Source organism: Chroicocephalus ridibundus, chromosome 1 (assembly GCF_963924245.1).
Source record: "Chroicocephalus ridibundus chromosome 1, bChrRid1.1, whole genome shotgun sequence".
NCBI classification, from domain to species: Eukaryota; Metazoa; Chordata; class Aves; order Charadriiformes; family Laridae; genus Chroicocephalus; species Chroicocephalus ridibundus.
In genome coordinates this window covers 193231630-193259424 of record NC_086284.1, presented here as the reverse complement: position 1 = coordinate 193259424, position 27795 = coordinate 193231630, and the positions used below count along the sequence as shown (strand labels likewise).

Below are 27795 nucleotides of genomic sequence, written 5' to 3'. Positions count from 1 at the left end.
TAAGAAAAGCATCTCCAAAGCTGACTTGACCCTTCTCTTGCTCCCAGCGTATCGGAGTTGCGACCAAGAGATACTGCTGCTTTTATATTTCATCTAGGGACCTGCTAATTCTCAGCTCTCGTTGCTCACAACAAAGTGCTCTAGAGGCGTATGTGGAAAAATACAGAGTACGTTGATCTGAGATGAAGCTCTAGAAGCTGAAATTCTATCTTTATACCTCCTTTGTCTTGCATCCAGACCTTTCCTTTTAGCAAAATGTTCCTATTGAGGAGAGCGTTTTCCATCCTTCAAGTGTCTAACAAATGATGACTTTGGGTCTCCCTGTCATTGTTGCTTTTCGAGATCCACATTGTACTTAACTTCAACATCACACAATTTTCTCTCTAGTGACACAATAAGCCATTCATTATTATCAAAGCTTTCTGGAACTCGCTTTTTAAGAAACCTAGGATTAGATGGACCACCCAAGTCCCTGAATCCAGTGCTCTGCATTAACCGTCCACATTGACATCAGCAGAAGAAGGGTTCACAGAGTATCTCTTCCACATCGCCCTATCTACAAATCACAGAACACATTCAGCAGCCCATAGTAAGCTCCAGAAGTTGCCGTAATTATGATGTGTGATATTTGAATGTGAAATTCAAAATTTTATTTCTTGTATATTAATGCCAGAACTTAGAATTCCAATGTTTGTCCACAAACATTTCAGTATTTGTCCCAGAGTGCCTATGTAACAAAATTCATGAAGAATCAGTAGAGTTGTCTGGACTGAAAACAACATTTTTGAAATCAACATTCTCCCAGCTGACCACAAGACTGCAAAAACAGGTCTTTCTTCCTCGTCCCCCTTTCTTACACTCCTAGCTGTACAACGGCTGGGGTTTTGACAAGTTCTTTTTCAACACCTCTCTCTGGGAGCCTAGTGATTCTGGGGAATGAGAGTTGAGTGCCTGAAAAGTGCCAGCTAGAGTCAGGAAACAAAGTTACTCACCACTTGCCATCTGGTACATTAGTTAGCATGATGACCTGCACTATTATGATGAACTCTGCTCAATGTTTTCAAAAAACATTCATGAGTGCCCCAGTTCCAGGAGAAGATGCTGGGTGCTGGATTCCAAGATGGCAGACATATTTGCCTTACTGCTGTTGATGCAAGTGCCTAAGCCCCAGAGAAAGTCACTTGCCTTTTTATGTTATAATTCCCACTGACTTGCAGCAAGAATTTCCCTTTCCACTAGGCAGGTATTGGGACCATTCATCTGAGCTGCCTAAAGCACACTTTACAGGTGCTTCATTCTGGTCTGGGATTACATTTTGTGCACTTAAAATTCAGGTCCTTCAGCTTAACTTGCAGAACTCTTTATCTTGCCAGATTCACCTCTACCTCACTTTTGTGGGAGATGGAAAATGAAGTGTAAGAAAGGAGAGCAGTTTTACCGTCATCTGCCCAGAGCTCTAGGGCTCCATTCCTCCTTGTGTCACAGGCTTGCTACCTTGGGTGAGGCAAGCCACCTCCTCAAAGAATTGTGTTCCTAATCTGCATTCAGCGGATCTCGCTTGAAGAAATGCTGGGCATTTGCAGCTATCTCTAAACTTGAGCACTTTACATACTTGAAACATATACAGTGCCTATGTGGACAGCTGCCCCTCCTGCCATCCCCAAAATAGCTACTGTTTGGCATTTCAGATTTGTAGCTTTGACGCTTACTGACTCATGACTACCATTGGTAGCTCCCCTGCCTACAAAACAGGGATATAATAATCCCCCATCTCAGAGGGAAATCAGTTCATTACAGATTAATTACTTGCTTTTGACTTCTCGGTAATAGGTTTTGCATGAATAAATAACACTGTCCTCAGGTCTGAATAGCGTGACGTAAACAATGCACAGAGCCAAACTGCAGCTTTGCAAGGAGGAAACAGAATACTTAAGATCTGTTTATTGTTAGCATCATTCATTACATGCTTCAGAAAAAAATTATTTGATCATGAAGTTGCATAGAAGACTGCACTGTACCAGGATGGGAAATTCAGTCTGTACAGGCAAACGGCCATCTGGTATTTTATGACCTCATAGTATTGCTTCGGCCATGTTATAAATGATCTTTTAACTTAACCATTATGTACATTACGCATACAAATGGGCTATCAACAGTGCTGCATGCAGCAGGAATGGATGCTAACTGGTAAGCAAATGCATATCATTTCTATGCTACTATTATCTAAGTATCACATGCGAAACAAATCCAAACTCACATCTCTCATCATTTTCACTGCTTCCCTGGTCCTTCCCAGCTTTCTTGCACACATTGCCAGCCTCCTCTTAATATAAACTAACACATTGGTGTCCCTTCCTGTGTAAGAGGAAAAAGAAACAGCATTAAGATAAAAAAGATCAAACAAAGGTTCATTTAATATGCCAACATAAAAGGAAACAAAATTTTCTTGCCATTTTTTGTTATTTGCTATCATCAATGCCTTCACAATGATTTTAATAAAAATTTACGAAATTCTGCTGATTTAAATGTGGCATAACATCACTGAAATCAGTGGAATTACTCCAGATACACGGTGATATAAATAAGGACCCATGGGTTGACCTTACACCTATGAAATATAAGCAGATCTGAAGGTACAGAGAACGCTATAGGATACAGCCCATCAAGTAATCAAGTGGGGTAAGGAAAATCCTTATGAAGTTAACATTAGCATAAAACTCTCTGGTCGCACACACAGCATTAAGTTACTTACCAATTCACATACATGGTTAAGGCAAGAGCATCCATGAAAACACCCATTATATCCTGCCTCTTTTGTAAGTTACGAGGTACATGCTTGTTAATAGGAGATGCAGCAAAACAAATCCTCATCCTCTAACAGTCTTTTTCCTTAATGATTAGAAGAAAAGAAGTATACCCTGAATGTTTCGTTTACAGAGCCTTCACTTGTTACCCAATTATCATCTTCAAATTCCTCACACTGCCAATTTTGGATGGCAAATTAACATGTTTCAGATATGACAGTCCTATGTGCTGGAAGATGCCCTAACAGCAAAGATGACGGAAACTAAACAGCTGCAATAATTATTCTCTTGGAGAATTCTTACTTGTTTCATTTCTCATTCTCTTCCCTGTAATTCCAATGTGAACTCTCAATATGCTTCTGGACCAAGAGGAAATGTGCAGACAGCTAATCATCTATAAAATTACCATATCGTGAAAATATAAGACACCTGCTACAAATTATCTTTGTGTATAGTACGCTGTCTGTAAAGATTTAGTCTGTTCCTAACATTTTCAAGTCTTTCACAATAAGAACAAGATGGGCACATTCCAAGTATCTACAAATAGTTTTAAAGCTGTGATTACAATTTTCAGATAGATTAAGCAGCAGGTTGAAAGGTCTGACTTTAGAAGAAAAAATAAATAAGGGAGGGAAGGAATTTCTTTAGTAGTATTTTATATTATGTAATTCCTTATCTCTGTATCGATTCCTATATATTTAATAAACAATTTATTAGTTACATCTGTTTCAACATGTTTATGTAGTGTAACTAAGAGGTATACATTTCAGGCCAAGCTCCTTTTCAGTCCTTTCAGAAGGAACTGTCAAAAGGCATTTACCTACTATGAAATCAAGATAACCTTTCAGGCCAAAATCTTCTGAGGTGACTAATGATCTGGGGTGACTAACATGAGCCACCTTAAAAAGAAGGCTGCCCGCACTTGCTGTAAACTAGCACCTTTTTAAAGAGGTTAAGTTGGCTACTCAGAGACATTATTTACTCTTAAAATTCATGGTTGAACATAAAATACTGTATGAAGGAGATGGAACACATGAATAAACAGAAATATAGAGCAACATGCCATTGTTCAAGAAATTACATAGTGTTCTTCACCTGTAAAAGATGAAATAGCCACTTTTCATCCCGAAGTCAACTTCAAGGACCAGGAACAGAATGACAGGCATCTCAGAACCATGGAGTAACTGCAACACATCTGCCCATGGTCTTTCCTCCCTAAAGAGAGCTGAGCTCTCCACCTTTGTAAACCATGCAGAAGTCCAGCATATAATCCAGAGAATGCTACTTAAAGCCCCTGTGTCCAAGGCACCATCTGAAGCTAGAACTTCACTAACTTCTGTGGGTGCACACTGACATGATCAAGGGAAGGCTAGGTGGTATAGAGAAGTGTGATGATCTAGCCCTTCCCAAAGCCACAGTCAGAGCTAGCAGTCACCTTTCAGCCCCTCCTGCTCTGTGGCAATTCACTTAATTTTGGGATTCAACTGGTTGTTTCCTCTGTTGTAGTGCTGAAGGTTCAGTAATAGTGAAGGTGTCAAATTTGATGATGACAGTAGCCATCTAGCACACACAGGTTACAAAAATACCATAATTATTTGCCTGCACAAACTTAACACGGTTATCTTGGACATAAGCATCATGACAGTGTTTAATTACTCTTATTGCATATTCTTCATAGAATTGTTGTCATTTTCTGTGCTCAGGATGGATTGAGTGCACAAATTAAGGTTTCACAGACAACCATAAGCCTGCTAAAGCCTGAAAATTGCTTCAAGGGCTCAGCTGCTCTATATTTTTTTTTCTCCAAAAATAAGCAAATCATCCTAAATATCATTTTATAACCAACAAATGTCTAAAATACTACCCCCAAGCTTTATAAAATCTCAGATTTTCAGGTATAGACTTGTGTACACCTTTGAAACCAGAGATCACAGACAATTTCACTATGTACAATTTTTACCAGCCATCTCCAAATTACGCGAGATCGCCAGAGGCTGAGAATTCAGGTCCTGAGAAACCCGAAGATGTCCAAAGTATGTTAGTTCTTGTACTTATGTAATTAATTGGTATTATTTTTGTCCAAAAGTAGCTATTGTAGACTAGAAATATCCTAGACTGTTTGCTTTATTTATCTTTTTGATCATTTACTGTGAGCCTTCATGTATTTTCTTAAGAAGCATCCAATAAATATCGTCAGAGCAGCTAAGTCTGCTTATTAAAAACTTAAAAAAACCCCAAAATCTAGACTTTCAATTAGAGCACTGTATTATTCCAGTTGTTAATTTTTACGTTTCTGTGACCTTTCTTAATGTATGCAATTAACTTTTCAAATGTCACACCGGTTAATGGGTCTCATTAACTTTTACACAGAAAAATGTGGTGTACTTATTTACCCTCCCAGCTGATGGAAGAAAGCTGGCAAAGCATCACTTCACTCCTGTTCCCATCATTCTTTACTGCCTTTTCACAACATGAGCCCATGGTTTCAAAATGGCTAAAGGCACTTCAGTGCAAATTCCTAAATCAGCATCCAGCATGTTCCTAATATCAGATCTCTTTTGGCTCTGCTACTTTTTCTTTTCTGTTAAGTACATGCTAAAACATTTTCTGCCACGACAAAGAAAAGGTGCATCTGTAATGTGCACATTGCTAGCTCAGCAACAGAATCAAGTGAAAACACTGAAAAAGAATAGTCTGGCTCCAGGGCCATAGTCCAGTCAATCTTAAATACCGAGTACATAGTTCTAAAAGAGGGAAAAAGAATACCAAACCAAGGAGCCCCTCGGAACTTCTATCCCTTTAGAAATGGCTATTGCCTCCAAAGAAACTTACTGTGTTGGGCTTCATACTGGGCACCATGGTGCTGTAACTGCTGACTGCGCCTGTAACAGCCCTCTCCAGCTTTCAGAGCTTGCTTGAACAGCTTCTCTGCTTCTACAATCGTTGTTGCTTCTTCTTCGGCCAAAAGAATATAGGCAGTAGCACACCTGCAAAAATATACAAGGAAAAAACCATGAGAAAGTTTCATGAAGTAAAAGCTATACAAAGACATGCAGACTGGCAAGGATATACCAAATACAAAGGCAATGGGGTTTTGTCCATATACCTTTCTGATGAACTATTCTGATGAATAAATATTCTGGCAACCAAATCACAACTCTCATTTGTAGGTACTGTATCACTCAGCCATCTGAGTAAACCTACTGATCGCTGCCCCAGAAAGTAAAGCACTGTCTCACTAAGCAATCATGGCCTACATCACTAAAACTCCTTCTGGAAACCAAGACTAGTTTTATGCACTATTGCTTTAACACAAAATGTCTCCATTACTGTATTGGTATGAAAAGAAACAATAGACCTATAACACTTGCCATATGCAAAGAACAGATTATGAATGTAATTGTAGAGATAAAAAAAACAAAACAAATCCCCCCCTCAAAAAAAAAACAAACAGGAAAGCAGCTTTAGGAATACACAGAAAGGTGAAATGCATGGTAGGATTCACCTCATCCAGCTTTTAGCTGTCTAAGTTAGATCTCTTAACTATCTATGCCCCTCCACCTCCCTCACGGAGAATCTTCACAAAGCCATTCATTTCACATGATTAAACATCTCTCTAAGAACAGGGTGAACCACTGAATGAAGGTGCTTCTCTCACTGGCTCTAGGGTGAGCCCAGGCAACTACTTTAAACTCGATGACCACATTTTTAGCTGCTGAAGTTAGATGAGACTAAGACTGTTGACTTCTTTCCGATACAAGCAAACTGCTAATAAGATTCTTTATACAGAAATAGAATTGGGCTGCAGCTGCCTCTAGTTGCATTTCACAAAGAGGAGGAACTGGAAACAACTGGTCCGTGTGAAAAAGAGATTCCAGGCACCAGTACTTGCTGTGGGCCACCCAGCTGGCAAGTAGCTTGGCAGGAAAGGACTTGGGGATCCTGGTGGACGACAAGTTCAATATGAGCCAGCAATGTGCTCTTGCTACAAAGAACACTAATGGCACCTCGAGCTGCATTCACTTCTGCAAAAGCCTTTTATGCTACAAGCTGCCTCGGTTAAACTGCTGTCCAGGAACAAACAATTCTTTTTCTCCTTCTGATGAAACACGTGGAGGACAATCCATAAGGCACTAGTTTATGGAATTCTAGAATGCAGTAATCTCTGACAGCAACCTAAGGGACTCTCTCCACTTTATACACTTCGGCAACATTTATACAGTTTGCCATGCCAGTAAGGCATTGAGTTTGTTGTGGGATCTCAGAATACTATACTTCTCATTGAGAAAACAAATACTGGACTCAAAGACCAAAAGTCCCAGAAAATTACATCATATTCTTTCACACTATGAAACGAATATTTCAGAAGGTGTTTATGAGTCCCATCTTTCTTGCCTCTGTTCAGGATGACTGAGAAATCCAAAAGGGAACTCTCCATCTCATAAATGCATATTTCATATGCTCATCAGGAGGCAACTTAATTAACACTTCACTATGCTGATCCAAAGTGCACTGATATCAGTGGGAAGACTCCCATTGTCATCACTGCCCTAAGGATCTTCTGTGTGGCTAGCACAACATGCAGCTGTGCTTTTTTCCTCCCATTGTAGGCCTTTCTGTGACAGGCCTGCAATCATGGTTAAAAATTACTGTAGCAAACTCCCTGCCTTAAGCTATCATCAAATGGATTTTTAAATGACAGAAAATAAATGTTAATGTTGTTGTCACTCACTCATTCAATTCCAAAGCTTCATGTGCTGCAGAAATTCGGGCTTGGGGGTTTCTCTCTCTCCAGGCTTTTTGCATTACTGTTCAATAAAAAAAGCAGAACAGGGGCATATCAGTCATTACAGCGTTAACAAGGAGAATCTACTGCATTATAACAACAGAATTTATTGCTCTCAGAGCACTCACTCCAGAGCATTTCAAAGAGCTCAGTGATCACTCAAAAGATACATAATCAACATGAGCTTTTGTCCCAAATACTCAGCTTTATTCTTTCATTTAATTACACTTTTTTCCATAGGAAAATCTGGCTGAGAGATGATGCCATCTGCACTGTCACATACAGAGGTGATAACCAGCTTTTTCCTCTTGGGCAAGTAGATTCCACAGGGCACAAAAGAGTAAAAGGACAGTTGGGATTCTTATTCTAGTTCCTTACTGTGCTGTTGCTTTAGGTGAATGTTAAATGCATACAGCATCCAGGCCAATCAGATCACCTCATAATTAGCCTCCAGAGTTCAGAAAATAGGATTCATGTTTATTGTGTGTCAAAAAAGCACAGTATGTTCCCCTTTGAAATTATGCCCTCAGAATGGAGTGCCCAACTGTCAGTATCTCTCCTTTCCCAAGAGACAAAGAAGATTATCGTACATTTTTATCAGAACCAAAGTTTGCATGTGGACTTAACAGTAAAGACTTAATACAACTAAAGCTGCTTACATCAAATTCAGTTGTAAATGCGTTGTTTGTGGTTTTTTACAGAGCTTCTAACTACATCAGGGTATGAAACACAGGATTTAAGTTTTACTTAAGATCTCTCTCTTCTGTCAGCATAGGCTAAATGGGACCTGGATAATGTAACACAACATACTACACTGCAGCTGGAGGCAAATTAAGCTATACATATTTGAAGCCACTGCAAGAAACAGGAGGAAAAAACAAGTCTTTACACTTGCAAATGGTACCTTGAATGCCTTCAGCAAGAAAGCAGAACAAAATAATGACACAAATTACACAGTTTATACCTATATAGATACTTGTTCGGATTTAGAATACTACGAATCTAACAGCAACAGCTTTCCAGGCAGGATCAGACTTTTGCCTTTCCTTATCTACCCAAGAGAACTGATGTCTGAGTGCATTTTTCTTGCATCAGTTTAAACCAATCATTAACCTATTAGCAAAAAATGGTTGTTCACAAGGTCTCTTACTAGCGTCTGCAGGCCGTAAATGATCCGTGTCACATGTAAAGAATGTCTGATGGTCTTGTGCTGAAAGATTCATATCGTAGTAAGTCAAAGGTTCTCTCCCTGTTACCCATGTATAGCTGCAAACATGCCAACAAAGAGACATTTTGGTTAAGGAGGTCATATTCGGAAAAATGAATCTAGAAAAGAATCCTAGACATTAGAGATGGGCACAGCCCATCAAGTTCACCCAGCCAATCTCCTAACCAATATACACTGCATTTCACTGTACTGTGATGGGGCAACAGTAGCTGAACCTAAGCTAATGAGGATGTTGGAAAATACACACTGAAGATTGGTAACACACATTCAAACATTAAGACTACATGAAACTGAGATATCATTAATTAGGTTGTTTGCTGGAACTGATTTGAACAGAATTACTGTATTAACAGTACCACGTATACCGCACTTACGTTTTCCGTTTTTTTATAAGATCACCAAAAATTGCAGAAATAATAACTGCCAGAGCATGAAATTTAAACTCCTTCTAATTCAGAAACATTTTATAAGTGACAGAAAAACCTTGCATGAGAACACGTGTCCACAGTTGGTTTTGTTATTCCATCTCTGAGCTAGATTAATGGAAAAGTACAATTAAGGTCCCTAACCCAGGACCTGGGTAATGCCTGAAGCTGTAGCACCATAGCACTTACCGATTATATTCAGCTCCTCTGAACAGGTTTAAAGGATTTCGCCAGACTTTGCATTCTGTCATAAACAGAAACACACAATAATGAATCTTTCCCAAATTACAATGGTACTGGAGGTTTATCAGAAACATCAGTTACCTTCTAATGAGCCTTATCAAATAGCGTTTCTCTTTTATGGGTGTGAATGGAAAAAAAAATCAAGAGCATAGAGATGCAGGTAATCAGATTGTTCTTCCTTTTTTAAATAATAATTTAATCTAAATTGGAGTCAACAAATGTTATCATTCCAGACAAATAACCACTAACAGAGCTACAAACACCAGATGCAAAGATAACACTGATTAGTGCCAGGACCTGCATTTACCATAATGCGGAATTGAAGAGGGGTCACACAGTGTTATTGCACTGAAAAACAGCAATTAACTCAGTCCTACAGACTTGTTATTTCTACAGAAAAACTTCACTGTCTATTTAGTACTGTACATCACTGAGAATCTCAGCTACAGTTGCCAAATTTAATTCCTCCTTAGCTTGTGAAGTAAAAAATCCATGGCAACATCTGCTGACCTTACTTAAGTTATAAGCATCCCAGGTTGACAAAGGATGCTGAACTTGATTGGCAGAAAAAGGTTCATTGCATTGCAAAGGTTTGGGAACACTAAAAGCATTTCATACATTCAGGGAGGGTATGGAATGCAAATTCGTCACACAACAGGTAGGAAGGGATAAGAAAATCCACAGCAATGTAATTTAGAACAGAACTCAAAAAAACCCCACAGAAAACCCAAACTCAAACCAATCACAAAAATCAATTCCTATGGCTTTTGAAAAAGTGAGGTCTTGATTCTGGCTTTTCTTCCTTCAGTTTAACATGGTATTTGTTCTCTTCATTTCAACAAGGACAATTTACTCCAGTGAAGGTGAGACCAGAATCAAACCCAGTAATTGCACAGAGACTCACTGAGAGGCAGCATGTTGTTCCACCACAGGTCTGCTACTGGGTGACCCCTCACATGGTGCTCTGCAAAAATGCATCAGTAGCACTGGCCCTGCAGCATTTCACCAGCTGCTTTCCACCACTAAAAGTCAACCAGCACATTTTTCCCTATGAAATCTGTGATATCGTTTCTAAAGAGATCACAGCAACAGTTTCCTGGTGTGATATTGAGTCATCAGGGTATCTACCCTATTTTATACAACACTCGTAAATATATGCCTTTTCCCTTTATGCCTGTTCCATTAAAGAAAGAGACAGAAACACAGAAGGGCAAGTCAAGCCCTTCTCTTTTTCCACAGACCTAGCTCCCACTTCTGAGTATGAGGCTAAAGTGGCATGGACAGAAAGCATTTTGCATAAATTATTTGCAATAACACCATGACACCTGTGGCTACACAAAAACTAGTCAAGTGGCATAGAGGTGGGCCCTCAACTTGGTGCCTACATCACCTAACGTGCATGAAACAGAGATACGGGAAAGGGAAGATGTTTTGGAAGATGGCATTGATTATATATCTGCATCTTTCAACCAGCCACTTCAGCAGGTAGCTAATATTAGAAAGCTCCACTGGTTTACTCAGCAGAAGTGCTCAATCAACATTCAGTGACCCTGTTGTGAAGCCAGAGGGTACGGCTGTTTGACAAGCTTCAATCTGACAGTTTTTACATAATATGACTTTCAAACCATAGCAAATATTAAATAAACATCAGCCTTCTCAGTTCCAGAGGCACAATTCAATGGCTTGGCTTACTCTATTTGCGACCAACAAGATCAGGCAACAAGAATTTGATCACAGCCACACCATTCTTTGTGCTCATCTTGTTTGAATTTAAGTGGTTATACTTTATCCAAAGTATGCAATACTTCAGCACTGCAGTGGGGAAAGGGTGAATTAAGGAAAAGAGGAGTTGAAGAAGGGATTTTATTACCACCTTCTGTCCTGTGGGGTAGTTTGGCATCTGTCTGGCTAGTTAAATGTGATGTGCTCTTTGTTGCTTTTGTCTTGTTATCTGCTGATACCGTGGTGTCAGTACAACAACCATTCTTCTGACCTTACTGAAGGCCAAAGTATCTACTGCAATATTCTACCATTGTCAAACATCTACATAGGAAAGCATGGTGAACCAAGTGAAAAAACCATCTTCACCTTGTCAGGTAGTGAAAGAAATATCCCAGCGTTGATGTATGGTAAACTGAAAAGGTTGCCTTTTCTGGGACATTACAAACTATGTCCTTATTTTATATAAGCAATTAGGATTTATTGAAGATTAATCTTTCAGCTCCTTGTTCAATGATCAAGTTTTGAGCACTGATATCTTTCTGAAGACATGAATAATAGGTTACCTGTACACGCTATCCAGAGACACTGTGTCCCAGTTCATAGACTCGAGTGCCAATGCACTGAATGCAAACACTCTCCTTGACTACTTCTGTATATCAGAAAAGTCAAGATGCCTGGGTGAACCTCATTAGTCAAAATACTGTGCCTTCTGCTTTAAAATGATGGGAGTTATTTCAGAGCTGCTGAAGTGTGATGGAGCTCACTGATCAGTGCACACAGGTGTTTCCAAGCCATCCCATGCTTTCTGCCCGTTCACCCAAATCTAATATCCTGGCCCATGCAGTGCTGCTATTCACACCCTCTCCTGAGATGGGAATGACAACAGCTGATTTTACGGTGCTATATGGAGGCTTCCCTAAGAAATACCCAGTAGAGAGCAAGGGTTTTTGAGGCCACATGTTTTATGTAACTTGTGAGTTCAAAGATAATTTTTCTTTGCTTGTTTTCACAAATACTGAAGAGCAGAAGTAAAATTTGCCTGGTACAGACATGGGCACCTTGGCTGCTAAACAATACTGTTTTTTCCATAACTGAATTTGGGGTTTTTTTTCATTCACTTTTCCTCACTTCTTAATTCTGATATATTTTAAAATTTAATGAAACCCTAATTTATTCTAGGGGCACATCCCTAATGAAAGCTCAACTAATTTCCAATATTAAGATTATGGCCTGTGTGCCAAGCTAGGGCTGAAACAGGTAAACTTTCTTTTACAGATGAGGAACACAAGCTGAGATGCTCCAGCCCTAACTTTCTTTAACAGTGAGTATTTCGAACTCAAGCCAGAAGCAACAGTATTTCAGCATCTTTATCACCCATGGTCTAAGTGTTCAATGCATCCCCCCCAGGTAGCTGAGTCACCCAAGCAGGGAGACAAGCTACCCTGGGACTCGTCTTCTGTCTACAAAGATCAGAGCTTGCTTATGGGGCTGACTCATTTTAGGGAGGCTGGCCTGTCTCTCAGAGGAACCATCCCTGGGCAACCAGGCACCTGACTCAATGTGCCTCAGCAGAATCCCAAACCCTGTGACTTGAGTGAAGTGACTTGCAGGGAGCAGAGCTGTAACAGGACTCAAGCTGCCTCAGTTCAAAACTTACATCCTCACCTCCATCATGTAAGAGCTGATCTCTTCTGATTTAACATTGTATTTTTCACCAGGGCAAGTAACTTTGCATTCGTTATAGTAATATATAAACGCACAGCAAAAATTACAACTCATACATTTATACCACTCATGTAAGGCTCTCAAAAGACCTCCTCAATCATATGTTCATTCAGAGTAATGATATGCACTAGAAAAGAAGCCCCAGAGTGGCAAGGTCAACTTCAAAGGCCTGCATGGCTTAGAGTCAGACCCCTTCAGCCTGATTCGTAGCACCCACTCCCTGCACTGAAACTCAAAGGGGCTGTGAATACCTGGAAGCTCATGAAAATCGAGCCCCAAATGCCTGAAATCAGGCCCCCTAAACTGCAGGCCTTTTTTTAAAACCTGACTGTGTTATGACTTGCCCAAAGTCACAAATCAAATCGGTAGCAGAGACAGGAACAGAACAAGCCCTTAAGCTATTAAAAGCCACTATGCTTCCACTTAGCAAGGTGAAATACAAATGTTGTTTACATACTACTTACATGATCTAAAAAATAAAGTGATGCAAAAGCAGATGAGCATTCCCGACATCTTTTTCTGATTCTTTTTTTCACAACTTTGTTATCATCCAAAAAGAATTTAAATAAAAATGCTGCCTGCCTTTAGAAACGATATTGCAGAAACCGCATGTGCAATTTAGCAGGGCTTTCAGAACAAGGGGGAAAACAGATGCATTGGCAACGCCGCCTGAGCAATAATAAGCATGGCATGAATTCAGAAAGATATTATCAGCCCAAGCAATTAATGAAGCAGCTCTGCCTTTTTATGTGACAACAGCGCAAGTTTAAAGAAAGCCTTATCTGATCTCACGGCTCAGCATAAGATGATATTTGTACCCTACAGCGGGCTGCCCAGGGCACTGCCCATAACAGGCCTGGGTGAGTGTCGAGCCAGGCGCCCTCGGCTGAGGTAAACGGGGGGTGTTATGGGGCAGAAGCGCTGACTGCACCGCGGCCGCGCCAGTGCACGGCTCACCAACCGCTCGGCGCTCACGGCTCGTTATGCCTCTCCTCGGGGGTACAAAGGGCCGTTTTCCCCGGCGCTCAGCAACCCAGGGCACGGGAACCTTAAGGAGCAAAGCTTCCCGACCTCGAAAGGCCGGCAGAGGGCCGGGGGGCCGCCCTCCCCCCGTCCCTCCCCTCACCTGAGACGCTCTGCCGGCTGGAGTCCGCGTCCCCGTTGGCGGCGCTGGCGGCGCTGGGCGCGCTGTTGTCCACCCCGCCCAGCAGGGGGCGCAGGTGGCTCACCGAGACCTGCTCGATGAAGGAGGTGCCGTACTTGCGGAAGTACCACCACTCGAAGATCTGCAACACACAGGCGGCGCGCGCCGCGTCAGCCACCGGCCGTTAACGGCTGCTACCCCCCGCCACCACCACCACCTCCCTCAGCATGGCGCCGCCGCCCTGACAGGGACGAGGGGCGAATAGGCAGGCTCCCGCCTCACCCTGAGGGAGGCACCGGGCAGTGTCTTCGCCGCCCAGGGAGCAGCCGGGCCCGCTCGCCGCCACAGCGGCCCTCCGGCCGCCCGCCCTCCCTCCCTCCCTGTGGCGTAGCGAGAGCTTCAATGTGATCCAAGTTCGTGCCGAATCTGGCTAAACCGCTTTAAAAAACCTGGTTTACAGGTGAAAAAATCTCAGTCTCGTCAGCAAAAAATAATTGTTGGCTTTTTGGTGGGGTTTTTTTTTGTTGTTGTTTGGTTGGTTTGTGGTTGTTTTTTTTTTTTTTACCCAAAGCAGCTTATGTCAAATTATTTCTTTAAAAAAATAAATTTTTTTTTTTAAATTGTTAGGAGCGTTCCTTTAAATTGCCTTCTGGAAAAAGAAAAAAAAAAACACCAACAGAGGAGCCCAGCTCCATCCTGCCCGACATCAGCAATATTTGCCTCATCCCTCCCCAGCTCCCTCTGCACTTGAGGAAAAGCAGGTTTGCTTCTTTTCCCAGTAATGCTTCCAAAGGAATTTTAATATAAAAAATGTTAAAAATACCAAATAAACTCCAGGAAGCTGAATCCTGTTCCTTTAAGGATTTTTTTTTCCCCCCTCCAAACTGAACTGTGTTTTGTTTTGTTTGGCTGACGGGCTGATTCCGAATTAATTTTATTTTCAGGCTTTTGGTTCAGCTAGCAAATCAGAAAAAATTATTATTTACAGAGCTCTACTTGGAAAATCACAGCCTAAAAGAACCCCTTATAATTGAAATTACATACATAAATATATATTTGTGGTATGTTCACCGACAAATTATTTTCTTGGGTAAGAATACACATATTTCAGGAAACCACATAAACGTGGAAATGACTATTTCATATAAATAGGGAAAAGGTTTTGACTGTAAAAATTGTGAAGGCACGCATGCTTATAATGAGTATGTAAAATGAGTGTATTTTGCAGTTGCACTTGAATCATTACCCAAACATCTATATAACAACTGAAACAAAAGCAAATCGAAGGGGTTTTGAAAAATTTGGTAGTACTTTGTAATGTTGATTACACTAGAAATGGTGAATGCATGATCTTTCTATATTACTCAATGTCTCCATGGTTTATGCCAGCGATGAAAGCTTTTACAAAATCTCTACCAAAAAAAAAGGTTATTTATTAATTCTTACTACAACTAGGCACAATTAGCAACAAGTGAAAGGATTGCATTCACATCTTTGACACCATCAGCGCACCATCAAGCAGGTGCTGGTGGGCCAGCCAGGAGCCAGCAGGAGTCTACCTACTGCAGAGAGGTTCAGGCTGGTCTCCACGCTCTCCCTTCCACAATATTTTTTCATTTTTAAGTTCTCTTGAGCTCTTTATATAATTGAACTGACTTCTGCCTCCATGGGGCTGTCTGTAGACAAGCCACACTTTCCCCCCCTCCTCCCCCCTTTAAACCATTCCATATGGGAAAACCAGAAGATAAACCTTCTGGCATAGTAAGAAAATGTTCCTCCAATGGAACATATCCTCCAAAGGATATTCCAAAGCATTCTGCACTGGGGCTTCCCCTAAATTCAGCTGTGTTGTTAAAGCATCTAGAGCATTCATATGGAGGACGCTGACCCTAGCTGCATTGGAATGGAGTGGGAATGTAGCTGGTGGCCACCTGAGGCAAGTTCACAGAAGAGTGCGTGGCAGCCCTGGAGATCACTCAGCCCCCAAACCAATCTAACAGCCCTTCTAGGAGACACCAACAAGGAAGAATGGAACAGTCTGATGAGAAGAAGACAGAAGGGCTATGTGAACACATAAAGGTCACAAGCACTTGGGAAGATAAACAGATGGTCACGGAGAAACCAGAACATAAACACGCCCAGATCTTTGTGAACTCTACGTCCCAGGCAGATCACCAAAAAGTCACACAGCCTGGATAGTTCCTCCTTACATAGGCTCCACAGCACGTTTGTCACTGTACTTGTTCCATCAGCAGCGGCGCCCAGGTGGGAATCCCAGGAGGCAGGGACAGAAGGCTGAGGAATATTGCTGAACACTTGCTCCTCACTGATATACTTTCCCTGGCACGCACCACTGCCTCCAAACACTAGAGATGGTGGACAAGGAGCTGGCACAGGTGAGCCAGCTTTGGTTTTAGCTGATCTCATGCTCTTGGGCACACAACATTTTCAAAGAGAGCATCATAAGCTAAAGCAGGCAGCATGTGGCAAACCAAGAGAGAAAGGCTGTGCTGTAAGATACAGTCACAGATCTGCTGTGAGCATCTGTTTCCGTTTTATCTTTGGAAACTTTGAGGCATGAAGAAACCAAGGCACAGAAGCCACAGTTGTACCTGTCCAAGGCCTCAGAGGGAATGGCTGTTAGGAATCAAAGACTGTACTGAGGCAAGGGACACTCCGTAAGGGTGTCACTGTAACCTAAGTCAGGGACTGAAGAACAGCTGTCGGACTGGCCGCTCAAAACTCTTGGCAGTTGTAGACCGTATCTAACAAACTTCATATTTTCTTTAACAGAAGAAACAACCAGATTTTTCAAGATGTGCTAATAAATTCCTGCTCATTATTTCAATCATAATCAGCTTTTAGATAAAAAGTCAGTAAAATCCAGAAAGGGAGAGGGAGCAGCACAAGAGCACGCTTGAGCCCACTTGCCCTGTGCAAATGTATACCAGCTGGAGAACTGTCACACTGAATTTCAATGAAACTGAGGGTACAGAAAGAATGTGTACATATATGTGGTCACCACTGCAGTTCAGCTGAGTGACAGGAACTTGCTCTGTCTGCCTCCTCACACTTACAAATACATTAATTACTTTTAAAAATGGCATTGAAACTCGTAAATTGTTTAAGGCAGCTTTGAAAAATAGTTGCAATGTTGAGTCCATCCAGTGCCAGGAAACATCAGCCAGATCTCAATGCATACCGTCTCTTAGAAATTAAAGCCATAAATCATCGTCATAATAAGCCTTTGCTTGCAGTGATTTGTTCAGGGTGTATGAGAAGGTAATCTGTAATCTGGTACTGAAGTCAAAACAATAAATTCTCTTTGCAGAATTTTTGCACCTTTCTCAAACAGTGTCGACTGTTTTGAAACCTCATTGCGATAAATCAAATTTGATTTCTAACTGCACCAGCCACTTCGAAACCAACGTGAAGTCAACAAGGCTTTGACAGCTCAGCAGATGAGAGATCATCTGGCAGAATAATAGCTGACTGTAAGGATTAATTACCCATTGAAAGAGATCTGGATCGGAGAGGAAATGAATGCAAAAGATCATTTCATAGAATCATAGAATTGTCAGGGTTGGAAGGGATCTTAAAGATCATCTAGTTCCAACCCCCCTGCCATGGGCAGGGACACCTCCCACTAGACCAGGCTGCTCAAAGCCCCATCCAGCCTGGCCTTGAACACTTCCAGGGATGGGGCTTCCACCACCTCTCTGGGCAACCTGTGCCAGTGCCTCACCACCCTCATGGTGAAGAACTTCTTCCTAACATCCAATCTGAATCGACCCATCTCTAGTTTTAATCCATTCCCCCTAGTCCTACCATTACCCGACATCCTAAAAAGTCCCGCACCAGCTTTCTTGTAGGCCCCCTTAACATACTGGTAGGCCACTATAAGGTCTCCTCGGAGCCTTCTTTTCTCCAGACTGAACAACCCCAACTCTCTCAGTCTGTCCTCATAGGAGAGGTGCTCCAGCCCTCTCATCATCCTCATGGCCCTTCTCTGGACACGTTCCAGCACATCCATATCTCTCTTGTAGTAGGGGCTCCAGAATTGGACGCAGTACTCCAGGTGGGGTCTCATGAGAGTGGAATAGAGGAGGAGACCTGCTGGCCATGCTTCTGCTACAGCCCAGGATATGATTGGCTTTCTGGGCTGCAAGTGCACACTGTCGGCTCATGTTGAGCCTCTCGTCCACCGGTACCCCCAAGTCCTTTTCTTCAGGGCTGCTCTCAGGGCAGTCACTGCCCAGCCTATATTGGTGCTTGGGATTGCCCCGACCCAGATGGAGGACCCTGCATGTGGTCTTGTTGAACTTCATGGGGTTGGCGTGGGCCCACCTCTCCAGCCTGTCAAGGTCCCTCTGGATGGCATCCCTTCCCTTCAGCGTGTCAGCCGCCCCACACAGCTTGGTGTCGTCAGCAAACTTGCTGAGGGTGCACTCTATGCCACTGTCCATGTCGCTGACGAAGGTGTTAAACAAGACCGGTCCCAGTACTGATCCTTGAGGGACTCCACTTGTCACTGGCCTCCACTTGGACATGGACCCATTAACAGCCACTCTTTGCGTGCGGCCGTCAAGCCAGTTCTTTATCCACTGAATTGTCCATCTATCAAACCCATATTTTATCAGTTTGGAGACCAGGATGTCATGCAGGACAGTGTCAAAGGCTTTGCTCAGGTCCAGGTAAATGACGTCAGTTGTTCTCCCCTTGTCTATTGATGTTGTGACCTTCTCATAGAAGGCCACCAGGTTTGTCAGGCACGATTTGCCCTTGGTGAAGCCATGTTGATTGTACCAAATCACCTCTTCATTATTCTTCTGCCAATAACATAATAATTTCTGCACCACCTCTGAAAGAAAAGGCCACCTCATTTCTGTCATATACATACAGTGGGAGGGGAGCTCATCTTCCCAGACCTTGTCCCCTTCACAGCAGTGGCAAACTTCTCTGGATTCTTTCTAGTTGGTGTCTGTGCTTTCAAATCAGAACAGGATCAAACATCTCCAAACCCTCAAGGGATCTTTGAAACCATTATGTTCACAAAGGCCAAGTTAAAACCCTGTTCTGAACATTTCCACCTTTGTGTGTTTAGAAATCCAAATCTAAAATTTTTATTTTTTAATCGGGTATGGGTAATGCTTAATGTAAGAGCATTTGATTTTGGAAAACCCTTATTGATGATTTCTAGAAATGCAGGGCTAGGCTATGAAAAAAAATCTGTAGGTGACAAATATATTTGGGTTAAGTGAGAGCTGGTTAATCACTCATAAGTCTTCTTAATGCATTTCAGATACTTGGTCTTTTTTTGGTTTTGTTGGTCTGGGCAGGTACTTCTCTTCCCCTGTGCAATGAAAACATAACAGTCATCCTCTTTCTTATCTCTGCTCTCACATACAGACAATCCCGGATCGTTTTATTTCTCTGTGTAGCAACACATCTCTTCTGCATCACTTGGATATCTGATCTTCCCGCCTGGTTTTTCAGAACAGATATTCCATCATAAATACATCATTTCACAAGGGGTGGTTTTGATGGTGGTTCTCACTGGACCAAGTAGTGATGTCTATCAGCAGTCTGAATTACGCTTTCCTGTTTATCGTATCTGAGACAGGCATCCTCTCTTACAGCAAACACTCTGTAGTCCTCTCCTAGTGCATGTGTATTGAGGCTTCAACAGAAGCAGTAAAGGATTTTGTTTGCTAGCAACTTCCACAGCTCAGAGTTCTCATTCAGCCTTGTAATGAGGCTTCCAGGTCTCAGAGGGGTAAGATTTGGAGTACTCTTCTAATATGAGGGGTGGTAACAACCAATATAATGGATTTAAATGAAAGTTACCCTCTTGAGGAACAGGATAATGATAGCAGAACTTGATTCAATGGTTAAGCCTATTTGATAAACAACACGGGACGACAGCACAGGTTTGGCTGGCTCAGTCATCCGTGCTGTTTGTTTGCTAGCACGCTGCCCGGCCTCTGCCAACTCTCCCAGGTAATGACTGGACATCTAATGGGGATGTCAGCCCAGGGGCTGTTTCCAGTAGACAGTATGGAAAAGATCATCCTGTTTTGGGGAAGCAAGAGTTTTTATCCATATGGATGTGACTGTACAATGCCACTTGCCTTAGGACAAAGCAAGCCCCTGGTCTGTTTTATTTAGCTGTTAGGGGTAGCCAGTGACTCAAACAGATCCTCCAGTCCTGCCCAGCTTGGTTCTAAGAAACAGTACGCAGTACGCCTCTGACCATGCTCTCAGTGTTTCATTCTTGAAGTCTATGCAGCTCCATTCCTTCTGGATGAAATACACATATTTAGCATTGTCTTAGATTCTGCTCCTGGTTACTGCCCACTTATCTTATCTCAAGGAGTCAGCATGAGAAGATACACACAGTGCTAACGAGCGGCTTATTCAAAACAGCTATTTACTTACACTTCATCTACCTCTGGAAATACAGAAATGGGAAAGAAAATAATATATTGCCTGGACTAAGTATAGTACTTCTCTCAACACTGGGTAGAACCCAGCTACTTATGATACCTTTCTCTCATCTGAGGACTCAGTTATAGCCTGCCTTCCTACAGACCCTTCCTCTGTCATCTGCTCCTTGGCAAGTGTTTCTAGTTTCTTAGGAACTCCCTACAAGGATTCTGCCCTCCCTGACCTGTCAGCCTCCGTTGAGCAGAGCAGAAACTTTGAACAATTACCACGTATCACTTTTCAGCCACCAAAGATTGTCCCTGCACAATTGTCAGACTTGCCTGGAGTGTGTGGGAAAACCCAGAACTCAGTCACCCTTCTGCCCCTCTGCAGCAAAGGTAACAAAACAAGCAGAAGAACAATTAATACCTACAGAGAGTAAGAGAGGTCCCTTCTGTGTTATTTCAGGTGCTCTCTCAGACTTCCTGTACTAGCACTATTGGCTGCAAAAGGCTGGGACTCTCACATACTAAACACATATTCAGGTAGTTGCAGACAGCCCAGCTGCTCGGCACTAGCTACTGTGTACACTCAGCACTCATGATCCACCTCTGTAGACTGGCTTTCTAATTCTTATCTTTGAAAGATGTGGTTTTTGTCCATTGTAGAATGTTTCTTATCGTGAAGCAGAAAACTCTTATTATTGTCCTAAGCTCTGAAGGAGAATAACGAGGCATTCTTGGTGGAGATTCAAGATCGGGGCTCACTTCTGCCTGTGCTTTGTTAGAACTGATATTCTATCAGTTTGCAGTGCAAATGCCACCCACATTTGCTAACTAACTTTCACTCTGGCAATAACTGTATGTTAAATACGTAGCCTTATTTAGAAATCCTAGTGGCATTTACATAGTTCCAGTTCACAGCTTTTACTGGACGTCAGTTGTGTTTCATGACAGTTTTATTACCCTACCTGCGGAAAAGCTTAGCCTCTCAGACACGGAATACAATACAGCTCATTGTATTCTGTGAGACAGAACCCTGTTTTTTACTGGATTAAAAGTAACTGTGGCCAAACCAAGTTTCCAATACAATATTTCTAATGCAGCTTGGGACTTAATTTGGTTCCTCTTTTTGATCCCAAAAATAGTGCAGGAATGAATTAAATATATGCTAAATTGTTCATTTTAAACTACTGATTGAATTGAATGAATTAAATGCTTTCCTGAATGAATTAAGTATGAATTAAATTAATTTTTTCCAATTTAAATTATGTGCTGTAGTCAAGTAATTATTAAGGAGAATGCTTGAGACAGAAAGTCTTTTCTGTATGGTTCTGAGCTATCGTGAAAAGAAACAAGGTCTGAAATCCTTGCTTCATTTAAGTCACATTGCCTACAGCAAGGCCAGAATTTTACCTAAAGAATGAAAACAAAGTAAGAGACAAAATAAGACAGGAGAGTAGTGTTTTGCAAAGGAGTTCACATAGCATGCAGCTGCCCAAAGCCGAACTCTGGAGAGTCACTGTTTCATGACCCGAACGTAGGAAAAGCGTTCACTTTCCCATCGGTTACCACACTTCTGAAATGATGGAATTTTCCATCATTTCATAACCTGCAGTGCTGTGATTTCTCCTTCTGATTAGGAATTGCAGCCAACTGATAATGGAAAGAAATCTGCCAGACCATATGGTGGAAAATTCCAAGGAATATTAGTACATGTAGTCTGAAAAATACCCCAGCGATGTAGATCAAGGGAACGTTTATTTTATAGAAGAGTTTCACTTAATACCACTAGCAGGACTAAGAATCCTTTAGAACTGCAGATGCTGTGCAGTGTGACAGGTAAGTGGGTGGTAATGCAGGCAATTCAGCATGTTACAGGGCCACTGGTAAACAGCAAGATTATTAAGAAATAATTAAGCTGAAGCGCAATTGGGCTAAGTGGCTAGCCCTACCTCACTAGAACTTACTCAGCTGTTATTTCCTGATGCATGGTCTGTTCAACTTGCAGTTTCTTCTTTCCATGACCATGTCTGCTGAGATCCTTTTCCATCATCCAGTTTACAGACCACATGTTCCTCTCAGCACAGACACTGGTCCCTACAGTCTAGGGTTCCTGGTTGTTACCTGCCTGGCCTATATATCTTTTGCACATTTATGATGGTGACATATGAACACCAGACAACAACTGATAGCAGTAGTGAAGGTCCACAAAAAAGGCTTTCAATCTTTTTTCAGTCTGCATCTACACCCACATCACCTCACTGTTCCTTCAACTTGTTTGTAATCGACTTTGTCATACAGGATTTGGTGCATTTCTTTGGTTAATCTCTTCTTGGAAGGCTTCTATTGGTGCCCTTTTCCCCTTTCTTCATATCACAGTCTTGAATACCCCTTGCCACTTCCTTCCTGCACTTTCCATCAAAGTACAGCACTTAGAAATTTCTTGCTCACAAGTCTCCTACTGAGCACATTCCTCAGAAATTGCCTTCGTGACCACAGTACAAAACGTACCTACATTTGCAGTCATGCTATACACGGAATTTAGTTACAGACAATTGAGTCTCTCTTTAGGGGTTTTGTTCCTGTTTGATTCTGCAGGGTAGGGCACAGACTGTCTTTTTCTTGCCACCTCCTCCTGCTGTCTTCGGTCTCCAACAAAAAATATGGAATCGTGCCTGTGGAACCCATGTATTTCTCTCATTCCTTTTAATCTTGGCGGTGGGGCCTGGCCTTTTGAATGTTTCTTCTTTCTGAGTGACAGTACTGAATGTAACATTCAGTATTTTCCTCCCATGCATTTGAGTGAGCTGTGCTGAACTGCATCCAAGTCTTACAGGTCTGGCTTCTGTTCATATTCTGAAAGATCTGCTGATGTCTCTGGAGCCCTGTCCTGTGCTTTGGAGCTCAACCCATACAAGGATGATGAATGCCCAAGGTGCAGACATTAAGTAATTGCCTTCTGCTATGAGGAAACCCCAGAGCAAGGCACAGCAGCAGTGCACCTGATACTTTACACCTGAAATCATCTAAGTGACGAGAGTCTCACAGGCATTCAGGAGTCAAGGATGCCATTTCTTTGTCTACATCAGCTACAGGCCCTGTGGAAAATGAGAGGTGCGGATATCCTACACCAAACTGGTACAGTTTAGTTAGGATCCTAGTTGCTTTCAGGTTTCTCTGAGGTCAGTAGATCCGAGGTGATGTGAACCAGCACCTAGCCATCTCTCTCTCTTCCCTCTTACCACTGTGGTAACTACACTCCTAAAAATTGGTCTCATTGGTCCCCCTATTATCTGTCTAGTTTGGTATGGTGAGGGAAGGTCTGCAGCTTGTATCCATCAGATTTTAAAAGCATACGACTTGGTTTTAGACAAAGGACCTAAGACTGGTTGAACAAACAGAACTAAAACAAAGACAACATTTCCCTGAGGAGGGGAAGTGGAGAGGGAGCTGCTGAGCTCTTCTCCCTGGTATCCAGTGATAGGGCACGTGGGAATGGTTCAAAGCTGTGCCAAGGGAAGTTTAGACTGGACACTGGGAAGCATTTCTTTACTGAGAGGGTGGTGAAACACTGGAACAGGCTTCCTAGAGAGGTGGTTGATGCCCCAAGTCTGTCAGTGTTTAAGAGGCGTTTGGACAACGGCCTTAATAACATGCTTTAATTTGGTCAGCCCTGAGGTGGTCAGGCAGTTGGAATAGATGATCACTGTAGGTCCTTTCCAACTAAAATATTCTATTCTATTCTATTCTATTCTATTCTATTCTATTCTATTCTATTCTATTCTATTCTATTCTATTCTATTCTATTCTATTCATTTGTGTAAGTAAAAAAACAGCTCTCAGCAGTGAGGAAACAGAAGAGCCCAGTATAAGCATAATAACCTAAGTACACCATGCAGATTCTTAGATTGTTTGCCTCCATTTGTTGGAGATAAAATAATGCCACTGTGATGGCATTATGATTCACTCCACTGCATCGATTTGCACAATGAAGCCCTCAGGGATTACATATGGGAGGAGGGATTATTAAATGGTTTAAAAATACTCTTCAGACCTTTAAGCGAATAGGCCAATATGTATTGAAAAAGATTTTAAAAGTGAAGATCTGAAACAATTATCCCTTGGAATCCTGGCACCAGAACTCGGTTCATTGCTAATATTCTGATCGCTGTTTCCCTATTAAGTCCTGCCGTAACGTTCTAAAAGGACCACGCCAAGCTGAGATAGTTGGTACCTCTCCTCCTCTTATTCTTACTGTCCTTTTTATTTCTGTAGTATTTGTTGATGGAAACACTTAACATGCAGACGCTTGTTATGAATTACTATTGGGTTGTTAGTGGGGCACATTGTCCTTCAAGACTTTTTTTCTTCAAAGACACATAGCACTGAAGCATTTTATTTCTTTTATCTTTTTTCCCCACATAAAAGGAAGTACAAATGAAGAAATACAACATTTATGTACTGCAGAAATGTAAGTTTAAGGAAAAATAAACAACACCTATTAATCTGGATAAAGTCTGAAATCCCATTCTGGATAACAAAATCAATTTGTAAAGTGGTATTAATATATCTAGTACTTACCAAAATAAGTCCCGAGATTAATGATGAAGTGCCTGTCAGGGCAACATAGAACTTGGGGGTTAATGTGTTCAAAAACATACTCACTGAAAAAGAAGAGAGAGGAAGCCATGAGTACAAGAGCAGGACATGTTCTCCACATGTGTCCCCTCCTCCCCCGGCTGCTTTCCAACTTCAGATAAGTTATTACCTTAATTCTGATAAAAAACACAGTTTAAAGAACATCCTGTTCCATCTGCCTAACATGTGATAAAGCAGAGCATTAGACTGCCACATGCAGAATTTTGTTTTCACAACAGAGTCAATCACAAGGCATTGGAAAACAGTTACACGCACATTTGGGTCTTTTCCTATTCCAGTCAGTGCTCCACTGACACCGAGTTCAGTATTCCCCATGATATCTGCCTTTGCTACTCCATTGCAGTTAGAAATCTTAGGGGTTAATCTCAATGTCTTGCATTCAACATTGTCTCAATGTCCTGTATGATCTTGGTGAAACTATCGGGACAAATTTTTAAAAGCCTTTTACTTCTCATTACTTTGGTTCTCACTTATAAAGTAGGAGATAATAGCATTTCCCTAAGTTATTCCACTGCATTAAATTTGGTGAACCACTCAGCATGACAATAGCGAATAAATGCATAAAACAGATTAGCAAAAGACCTGACTGGCTTCCTGATAATTAGGGGTGAAAATCATGATAGCTGTCCAGATTATCTGAAATCTAGTGCAGAAGCAAAGCCAGACAAGCTGCAAGGAATGTCAATTCCATCTGTATGGGCTTCTGGAAATTCAAAGGGCTTTTCTAGTCATACCACATTTTGGAAGCTGCTGAGAGAATCACCAGGTAGTTGTGCTCAGCCCCCCCATAGAAAATCCCTCTGGCCTTAAAAGAATAAAATAATCTTTTTATAGGTTTTGGATCACTCTACAGGAACTACTAGACAGAACTGCAGCTTTTCCACTAGATTCTAGATGTTTAAAGAAAACTCTCAACTTCCTATCACCTCCGTCTTCCACAAATGAAAACATTCTCTATTAAACTACATGGAGGGGTAGAATATCTTCTGTAAGAAAAAAAGACTGGTCTCATCCTTAACCAGTGCCAAAGTATTTCTCACACATATATGCATATATGTATATACACGCATATGTATTTGTATTTCTACATGCATCCACTACTGAAGAGGGAACTGACAATAGTTAGCGGATAAATTTAAAAGGCTTGTAGCAGACTACCAGTCAGTCATTAAAAAACGCTGATAAAAGACCTGGATATGTAGGTGGGAGGCCCTCATTTCATTCTGTTCCCTTTAGAAATGACACTTACTGAAATTAAATAATATGAAGCCAAAAAAATGAGAAGAAAACAACAGCGGGATACAAATCATCAAACATATGATTAATTTCCCTTGACCAGTAAAACAGAAAATTGTTTTCCAGAAGTGCATCACTAAAAGAGATAGAAACTCTGCAATTCAGCTACTTTGTTTGGGCTTTGGCTTCATATTTTCTCTATTTTTTTCTTGAAAAAGCCATAAACTGTTAAAATGGAATGTCATTTTCTGCTCCACTGGCGTGGCATCAAGCACCAGGCTGATATAGTAAAGAATTAGTTTGTTAGTTTTTAATTCCATTGTATGTTTTCTTTCACAAATGAGTTGGATGCCAGATTCTCTGCTTGTGTAAATCAGTGTAACATCCCCAATTTTACTGTGTGCAACACAGCTACACTGATTTATGCTGGCTCTGGATCAATAGTTGGGATTTTCCCACATCTTATTTCTTTTTTTTTCTGTTCCTGTTCTTTCTTTCTTTCTTTTCTTTTTTAATGTCTAATACAAGCTGACTTTGAAATAGTAGTCCCTGCCCCAATACCTGTTAAGAAGGAAGAGGAATGGAGAGACTGAAATAGCTTTGGCTTCTGCCAACCACCATGAGTCCTTTAGAAGAAACATTCCACATTCTGGAATGCAAACATAAGCCAGAGACATAATCAAACTGTGTCACTGGGGAAATTTCAGACTGCCAGTGAAATTACTTCCTCTGCTTAGGTCAGGATATTCCTGAGAGAGAATACGCTATGATGGGATATAGATGTCCATGTCCCCCATGTAGCACAGTGCTGCTGCAGTGCCAAAAATAACATGAAAAGCCAGGCAGCAGGAGACTTTACAGAAGTGCTTTCTCTTCCATTCCTCCGCCATAGCTTCACAGGTCACGGAATGCTGGAATTTTTCCTATTAAACTGGAAAAAATTTCCCATTACCCTGGAGGAAATTGAATTTCCAAAGTTGTGAAGCCACCTAAGCCTCCAGTGTTTCAGAAGATTCCACATGAGGATATCCATTGAATAAGGATATAGTCTATTTGCATTGAATTCCTATTGCGTGTTTCACTAAGAAATGCTGCAAAGAGAACAGTTTCTTAAGCAGTGACGAGATACTCACTTACCGTTACTGACTGCCATCAATAAAATTTGCTTTGGGAAATGCATGCCCCTTTGGAAGAGTCCTCTCACCAATTAGCTCCATGGAGCTCATCAATGGAGTAGAATGAATGAGGGTCTTAAAAAATCCTTCTGGCCTTTCTCTGTCACTGCTTTTTTACAAGCAATGTATACTGATTTACAGACAAACCCTCAGATCTGAATGGAGATAGATAGGATTTTTTTTATCTGTCATTTGCACCAGTGTTACTGCTTTCTTCTTT

General features: G+C 41.5%; 1 protein-coding gene across 4 annotated transcripts in view; it reads right to left on the bottom strand.

The window, feature by feature from the left end:
• ST7 (suppression of tumorigenicity 7) overlaps window positions 1-27795 on the bottom strand; it is a 152256-nt gene that overhangs the window by 46592 nt on the left and 77869 nt on the right. For 3 of the 4 annotated variants that reach the window (XM_063323239.1, XM_063323237.1, XM_063323238.1), the window contains exons 2-8: window positions 25087-25169; window positions 14060-14219; window positions 9433-9487; window positions 8741-8856; window positions 7537-7612; window positions 5637-5791; window positions 2258-2355 (exon numbers count right to left, since the gene is read on the bottom strand). In XM_063323239.1, coding sequence (XP_063179309.1) covers window positions 2258-2355; window positions 5637-5791; window positions 7537-7612; window positions 8741-8856; window positions 9433-9487; window positions 14060-14219; window positions 25087-25164 — 738 coding nt within the window. In that variant the 5' untranslated portion in view covers window positions 25165-25169. The remainder of the gene's footprint in view (window positions 1-2257; window positions 2356-5636; window positions 5792-7536; window positions 7613-8740; window positions 8857-9432; window positions 9488-14059; window positions 14220-25086; window positions 25170-27795) is intronic. The other variant, XM_063323240.1, reaches the window with a different exon arrangement.